Source organism: Telmatherina bonti (genome assembly GCF_933228915.1).
Source record: "Telmatherina bonti genome assembly, chromosome: 20".
NCBI classification, from domain to species: Eukaryota; Metazoa; Chordata; class Actinopteri; order Atheriniformes; family Telmatherinidae; genus Telmatherina; species Telmatherina bonti.
Window position 1 is genome coordinate 11,688,194 of NC_136618.1, and position 8,382 is coordinate 11,696,575.

At 41.6% G+C, this 8,382-nt stretch overlaps 1 protein-coding gene across 1 annotated transcript in view; it reads right to left on the minus strand.

Annotated features, from left to right (window-relative positions):
- Positions 1 to 1,276: 1,276 nt before the first annotated feature.
- slc22a17 (solute carrier family 22 member 17) overlaps positions 1,277 to 8,382 on the minus strand; it is a 25,640-nt gene continuing 18,534 nt past the window's right edge. The window contains exons 5-10 of the mRNA XM_079259332.1: positions 8,124 to 8,289; positions 7,577 to 7,692; positions 6,009 to 6,114; positions 5,633 to 5,856; positions 4,975 to 5,086; positions 1,277 to 3,105 (exon numbers count right to left, since the gene is read on the minus strand). Of these exons, the coding sequence (XP_079115458.1) occupies positions 2,829 to 3,105; positions 4,975 to 5,086; positions 5,633 to 5,856; positions 6,009 to 6,114; positions 7,577 to 7,692; positions 8,124 to 8,289 (1,001 nt within the window). The 3' untranslated portion in view covers positions 1,277 to 2,828. The remainder of the gene's footprint in view (positions 3,106 to 4,974; positions 5,087 to 5,632; positions 5,857 to 6,008; positions 6,115 to 7,576; positions 7,693 to 8,123; positions 8,290 to 8,382) is intronic.

Consider the following 8,382-nt stretch of genomic DNA (forward strand, 5'->3'; position numbering starts at 1 on the left):
AGAGGGATTTAAATGATCAGATGTGGCCCAACTGCAGCGATCTCAGTCTAAACACAAAACCAGCATTGTTGCAGGAGTGAGAAACACTTTTTAAGTTTTTTTTTTAAATTATTATTGGCATGATTTTTTTTCTGGGCTTTAATTTGAGCAGCATTGGAGTCCTATCTTTGTTGTTAAATTGGGGTAAACAAAGGATGTAATATTTCACCAACATTTTGGTCACAAAACAACCTTGCTGGTTCACACCACAAAACGATACAATAATAAAAAAAAAAACAAACATACACCCAGAGGCCAACTACAAGGGCCGACAAAGGCAGCCACAACAAAACCAACCAGTCTCAAGATTTCCAAAGTGGCAAGCTGTTTCACACCACAACAACTGCCCTGAATGTTCATCTGAAGCTGGCTTAAATAGGGAAGCTACAGCCGGCCAGCCAAGGAAGGGGCCAATCACAGGCAGAGGATGGCACAGCCGGGTGTGTGCTGCAGAGCCAGCCAAGGTGTGATAGCTGCTTGTAGGAGTCTTCTTGAAATACATAGGCCCCAGGCCTCAGGTTCTTAACAGTGCCAGACAGGCTTGTCTGATTCGTCGGCCTATCTACTGGGGTTTTCATACACAATCATCTATAAGGTTTACAGGGAATGGTCTGAAAAAGAGAAAAATATCCAGCAAGCAGCAGTTGTCCAGACCAAAATGACTTGTTGATATCAGAGGTCATTAGAGAAACTCAAGCAACTACTTGGTCACATTGGCACACAGCAGGCCTGATCTGAGTTGCCAGGTAATGATCTAAGATGCAAGGCAAACACATGCCTCTCCCACTCGCAGGGCAATTCCAGAGTTGAGTATTTTAGTCTTAGATTTCTCCTAACGAACTTTGAGAAATGTCCATCCCACTCCACAAACTGTTACCTCCAGAGGAAGTAAAAAAAAAAAGTCACAATCTGGGGGAGAACATTGGTCTTCATCATCCGTATTCTGCTGTCATGGTTGAGGAGAAACAACCTTCACCTCTCCAGATCTTCCTAGATGGTCTTATTATCTATAGTTAACATCATCTAACTCTGCAAGAATATCTCAGAAAACATTAAAAAAAAACTCAATTTGTGATCAGTACAAATTAAATCAGTAGTTTAAAGGAGCTAAATTAAAGCCGTGTCAGATTTTAATGCAAGAAAACACCAATATTTTGTTTATTTGTCCAGTTTTAATTGAATGAAATCAGGCTATAGAGTTAACTGCATTACACCCATTGAACAGATCATCAGTTTTGTCAGACATAATAATCAAGCCAAGTTAATCAGTGATAATGACTATCTGTAAGTGTTAGGCTTGACTGCAACATACAGAGGAATAAAAGATCTACCACAGGCTGATAGAAGAAGCAATCTGCAAATGTGTGTGTCCTTAACGTTACCTCTTCAACACCAGAGTCGGATTTTAAACCCGTTTTTGCTCTTAATGCCACACACCTGTCAACATCAGGAAAAAGGCTTTACCAGGTGCAGTTTCTAAAAGACTGAAACAGCTTTAATAATCATCCTAGTTTATTTGTGCCATTTATAAGGTGTTTGCTTCAAACACAGTCGAAACAAAGACGATATTAAGATAAAATGATGTTGGCGAGGGGTTCATTCGGAGCTATGGGACCCTCTTCAGCTCCTGTTCAGAGAGCACGCTCATTGGGCCCCTTCTCCAGCATCAAACATTCAGCTAAAAACAACAGAAAAACTTCAGACAAAACATAAATGTTCCTGTTAATACAAGTCACCGTTAAACCTTCATGTAGTCTGTTTTCTTTTACAGCTCATCTCAGGAGGCAAAAACTACGAGGAAACAGAGAAAAACAAGCCCTTCAGTGCCTCCGAACATGCAGATAGGAATGTTGTGACAGCCAACAGCTTTGCTGTTATTTGACAGGTGACATCAGAGAGTAAAAAGTTTGCCTTAAACCAATTTAGCTTAATTCTTGGGATAAATTAGGGTTTATACTTGAACAACATAAATAACATAAATATTGCTGGCTCCAGGCCAGATTGAGTGACTGGATTTATCCAGTTTTAACGTCGATACATTAAGCTTTAGATCCAAATTTTGATAACAGCTGGTTTATGTTTGTAGATCAGTCCTTTAAATTTAAAGACTTCAGTCAAATGAAACACTCATCGCTGTAAAACGAGGAAAAAAGGTAAAAGTTCAAAGTGCCTTTCCACTGCATAGCGTACTGTAAGGTTCCAGCCAGTCAGCTTAAAAAAAAGGAGAAAAAAACCTCTAAAAAGTTAAGGAAAGCAAAGTCTAGAGTATTTACAAGGCATTTTACACACATTCACCTCAAAATGTTACATGTGCCCCGAGAACTACCAGTTTTCTGACAAAAATCATAGAAATTTATACAAAACCCACTTTGATTTTATACACCTCTGAGCACTTACTGTGTGGTCCACAGCAAACAGGACAAAAAGAAGATGCTTTACGGAGGTTAAGACCGATAAATCAGAGCGAACATGTTTACAACAGACACACTGAGGATGGAAGAAGGCGTGCAGCAGTGTGTGCTGGTGCGTCTCGTATCCTCTGCTCAAGATGAGGGCTTTGTTACGTGTGTGTGAATGAAGTGAAGGTGACCACCTGGAATGATTAGAGGATGATATGTTAGAAAGCTTAAAGTCTGATCACTGTCGTTTGATCGGTTGCAGCCCTTTTCTCTCCATCCGTCTTTCTGTTTTCTGTATTGCTTTGTTTGTTCTCTCCTCTGCATGAACATGACAGATGGAAATGTTCTTGCAGCAAAATGACTGCTCCATTCCCCCCATGTTTAAGTCTTTTAGGTCTCTGGGTTGGGAGTGGCTAGCAGCGGCACGTTATCCCTCCTCCTTCTGCCCAGCGGTGGGCGTCTGTACTGCTCCCCATCGGCCAGCGTCTGGGGCAGCGGCTTCCTCTTGCTCTCAGGCAGCAGCAGGATGGACAGCACTGCCAGCAGAGCCAGCGAGGAGTAGACCACGTGGTGCAGGAAGTAGCCGTAGTGGTTCCGCAGGTCCATGATGGGGGTGCTGAGGCGGCCCACGCAGCCCAAGGCAAGCGCGACGCCAACACTGCTGCCCCTGCAGACACACAACGCCGTGTTTTTAGCTGGCAGCTAATTACAGTATCAGTCCTCATTTAGCTACCGACATTTTTTTTTACTCATATATGTACAGTTGTGCTCATATTTATTCATACCCTTTCATTAAAAAAGGAAAAAAACAGCTGCCTGTAAAATAAGCTGAAATTGACTAAAGTAATAATAAATAAAAAAATTTATGAAAATAATTACATTATTTTCTAATTCTGGTTCAATAGAAATATTTTTTAAAGCAAACAAATAAGATAATTTATTACATATTACATCACTCATAAACTAATATTGTGTTGAACAATCCTTTAATGTTTCCGCTCCAGTCAGGTGTTTTCTGTTCCTCTCAGTCAGACTTCTGCACCTGTTGACAGGTATTTTGTCCCACTGTTCAACAGAAAAGTGCTGTAATTTGACCAGGATCAACTTGTTTGGTTTTTTTTTTTTCTTCAACTCAATTAAATGAAAAAACAGTGTCTTATATTAGTAAATGATATTTTTGCAAATTTTTAGTTATTGTTCCTTTTTTAAGTCTCCAGTGATTGTTGTAAAGTCAGCCTTTTCTTTCATGAAAGGAAATGAACACATATGAGCACAACTGTATGTTTTTATTTATTTATTAGCATTTATTTAACAAGAAAAAAGTCATATTGAGATTTGCATCTCTTTTGCAGGTGAGCTATGGCCAAGAAAAGCAGCTAATAGTTATATACAGATACAACATACACACATTTTGTGTTAGCTAATTTCTGTTCAGAACACCTGAGTCAAGTACAGATCAAAATACAGATGCTTTGTGTGAAAACAGTGAGTTCAGCCTTACTGTTTCCATAACAACCAGGTGCTGCTGACTGATTAGTATGAGAGTGACTACTTCGATGAAAGAAGAACTTGCATCATTCAGGTGTGTATTAACTATAGACTGTATACAACAAGATGGACGGAGCCTCCGTGACATCATCCATAGGTTTCTGAAGAGCTGAATTGAAGCTCGGCGGGTGGTTCCTACCGTCGCCATCTTGGCAGGGGGATACGTGTCGTCTCGCCCGGAAAATACAAATATGGGCAAAGAGGTGGAGCTGAGAGGGGGGCTGTGCGCATCATGGTGCAGGATTGACATCAAGCGAACTCCAAGCTGCCTGTAGCTAAGGGCTAACTGAACTAATCCGGAGATAACAGGAGCTAACCAGCTAACGGAGGTAAGCGGGCTAAAGCTAAGTCACGTTGTTAACCGACTAAAAACTGGGGTTGTTCTACGTTCTTCTGACTTGAAGTGGGGGTTTGGGTGCCTGTCAGTCAAAAGGACACGCCCCCAAATATGTCAAATTTACTTTTAAATGGGCGAGTTAGAAAAAAATTCACTCCCCCCACAGTTGTCATGAAGGTAAACCTGACCTATTAAACCTAAAATGAATTTTTGAACCAGGCTGTAAACGTATTTATTTCTGCTGTGAAGTTGGTCTTTTTAACATGGGAGTCTATGGGGATTTGCTCTGTTTTGCAGCCCCTAGTGGATGAAGGGGGAACTGTAGTTTTATGCACTTCCGCAAAGACTTTACTATTTACCGCCGGAGGTTGCCGCTTGGTAATAACACAAAGGCCAATGGGGGAAAGACATCAAAAATGATCTTCAGCTGAAGCTGAAAGTGACTTCCAAATTATTTGGAGTATCATTCTGCAGTAACAAAGATTGTTCACTAGTAGAAAATATTCAAAACAGCTGCTTGTATTTTCATCTTTAACCACTTCCAAGCCTTCTGAATTCATATGAAAATATAACATTTTTCATGGAAAAACTCTGCCGCCTAAAGGGTTAAACGGTGTCTTTGTCTGCATGATGTCGCAGTATTCGCGTTACCTGATGATGGTGGGCATGACCTCTGCAGTGAAGAGGATGCAGAGGGAGGCGGTGGCTTGAGAAGAGAAGAGACCCAGCACTGAGAAAACTGTGATGGCCGTCTCGTTGAGATCTGACAGAGAGGACGGGGAAAAAAAAGCTTCTGTTTATGACATGTAGTTTGAAGCACTGAATCAACCTGCAACCACGCAGAAGTCCCGTCAAATCTCATCGCTGCCCCTTCTATCTGCGATGCATGATTAAAGCTTTGACTTTGCTGTCACTGCAGTGTCCTACATAAACTGGGAGTCCTTTTCCTCACTGACCACACGGGGGAGACAGAGATTGAGGGAAAGAGTTTGTACACAAGGCTGTGGAAAAACAAAGACAAGTCGATTGGATTTTTCCATGAACAGAACTGCCATGTTTGCTTTTAATCTCCAACATAATGCATAAAGCATCAAGTTAAAGCTATTATAACTGCACTAATTGTTAGGAGTATTTTAGGAAACAAGGACTTGTAATGCCAGCTTAAGCCTCATATGAAATCCCTCTAACAACAGGGGGATGATTCCTGGGGAGATGAAGAGAGACTGTGTCCGCCTTGCTGTGAAAGACTATGAATAACTTTCTGTTTGTCTTTCAAGAAGCCACACACTGTTAACCAAAACCTGCTTACACTTCATGAGTCCCAGGAGGATCAAAGAAGCCAGTCCCGTCATCGTCATGGACAAGAGCAGGATGCCACGGCGACCGCACCTGTCTACGGTTGCCCAGAGCAACAGCCAGGCGCCACCCCCTGCGCACACAGACAGCAGGTACGTCCAGTAGAAGCTGGGGGCGGTGCCTCTGACGTCACCTTGGAAAGGGCTGTAGCAGTGACTAATGCCGTGAGAGATGAATCTGGGGGAGGAAGGGCACAGAGGAGAGGAATCAGCGGGCAGAGGTGAACGTCAAAACACTTTCAGGATGAAATACGAGAATGAAGAACGAAGCAGGACGTAAATAGAGAAGTGACTCAAAGCTGGAGGTGCCAGGAGTGTGGAGTGACTTACGAGGTGAAGCCCAGCACACACATGTTCTTCCAGATGTTCCTGCTGTGGAAGAGCTCAGGATAGGACAGCTGGGGGCGCGAGGAGGGAGTCGGTTCTGAATCCAGCTCTGCGGAAAGCAAACGCAACAGTTTTTAACTCATAATCCATCAATAAGAAGGGAGGACGGCCTGACCTGGTCTCTCATCAATCAGCAGATCAATGTGAACTAATTGGTCGTATTTAGTAGGGCTGTGATGATACGCTTTTGTCCCGATTCGATTCGATTCCGATTTTTCGGGTGCTGATTCGATTTAAATTGTGATTGTCACAATTCTTTAAAATTGATCATTTTTGTCAATTAAAAACAAAATAAATGCATGAAACTTTTTTTTTCCTCATCATTTACCTTCATTTCAGTTAGGAAAAAAACAACACAGCCGCCAGACCATCATTCTGCCACTATAATGCCCGAGAAGACAAGTTAAAAAGAGTAATAAAACAATAAAAATGACAAAAATTTTATAATGTTTTTTTTTTTTTAATTATTTATTTGAAAAAAAAAGATTTTTTGTTAAAAAAAAAAATCATTTTTAATTGTGAAGCAAAAAAAAATCCAATTTTCGATTTTTTGATTAGATTTTCCCACCCCTAATATTTAGCACATTTTCACTGGCACAGAAATACACTGAAAACTACACATTTTACCATAACCTGAACATTGCGTGGCAAAATCTCAAAATGTCATAAAAACGTAGTTTAGTGTATCTTTTGAGTGAATTACAGGAAAACAAAGCAAACGAGAGGAAAAAACAGAAAACTGCATTGAATAAAAGTTTGTATTTAGTAACAACTAAAAAAAGAGAAAAAACAAAACTTATAATTAACATTTTTTAACACAAATTACCTTTAGACCATCATGGACTAAATGAACTTGGAAGTACAGTCTGTAAGAATTATCTTAAGCTGTAAAGATGGACATACAGATTGTTTGGGATCTGAGCAAAGTTGTGAAAGAACAGTGGCAGATCCACAGCAGGGGAGCGCATACATTTTATGGAAAAATGTAGAGAAACTAACATGAATTAATGGGATTTATGTCAGTTAAATAAGCAAACAGAAGCGTGAGGAAATGCTCTGAACCACCATGAGGTCAAACTAAGGTAAGATAAACTTTATTTATATCATGCTTTTTGTAGACACAAGGTCACAAAGTGCTTCACGACAATAAAACATAGAAAACCCAAACACAACAGTATACATACACAGCATTGTCACCGAGTCTTTAGGAGCTAAAATGCTTGCCAATGTGGACAAAACAAAAGGATTCATGAAAATGACCTCATCTTAGTTGAGGTGGGTTGTTTGTGGTAGTAACTCCTCAAATCCCAGGAAACATATTTACATGTAAACAGCTTCATTGCATGCAGCTCAGGCTCTCTTCTGCAGTGTTTCGTCTCATTATTACTGTTAGGAACTTCCATTACGTCCTGATTTATACCTGAGAATACTTACCTGGTCTGGTTGTGAGGTAGGGAGTTGCACCCAGGCTTCACAACAAGGACAGTTTGAGCATCTGAAGCCAAACGTACCTGTGAAGCTCTCGTCGTCCCTGGTGGAGTTTCTTCTCTCGGCAAATGTGTTCATGTCTGCAGATCGCTCTGACAGCAGGAGCCAGCGAGGAGACTCTGGAAACACACCAGGAACGCTGCAGGAAAGGAAAACCTGTTGATCTCAGGTCACTTTTACCCACAATCACAGTTATTATAATACTGGAGATTTTGCTGCTGTCGCCCAGATTTGTAGGTTCAGGATGAAAAATGAAAAATGCAGGTTGTAAAGTAGTAAAATTCCTTAATCCATTCTTATTAAAAACCTGTAATCCATTAGCATTAATCTCTTTTCATTTAGTTTTGAAGCTGCAGTTGTCGTGCAGCAGGGACCTTAAAAGGACCGGGGACATTAAATAAAACAGCCCTAATATGTTCTGACGTGACCAAAGAGGCTCAGTGTGATGAGCGGAGTGGATCAATACAGCCCACCGAAGCATTCAGCATGCCAGCTGGCGCGTTATCAAATAAACAGACTCCCCTGAGAAGCCGTTTGGAACAAATTGACATAGTATGCACACGTTCGTACCCGTAGCTGAGAAACAGCGTTAAAGGGGCGGCTCCAGCTCCCAGCAGCCCCCGCCAGGACTGGCAGCCGAGGGCCACGGCCAGCAGCAGCAGCTCTCCGGCCACGGTCATCAGTCCGGCCAGCATGGTCGCCAACAGCCGGAGAGACGGCTCGCACAGCTCGAGGCCTGCAGAAGCAACACAACGTCAGTCCTCGCACATCTCATGGCTTAATGCGCCAGATGCAGATATTTTACTAACTCAGTCGTTTGTCCTGGATT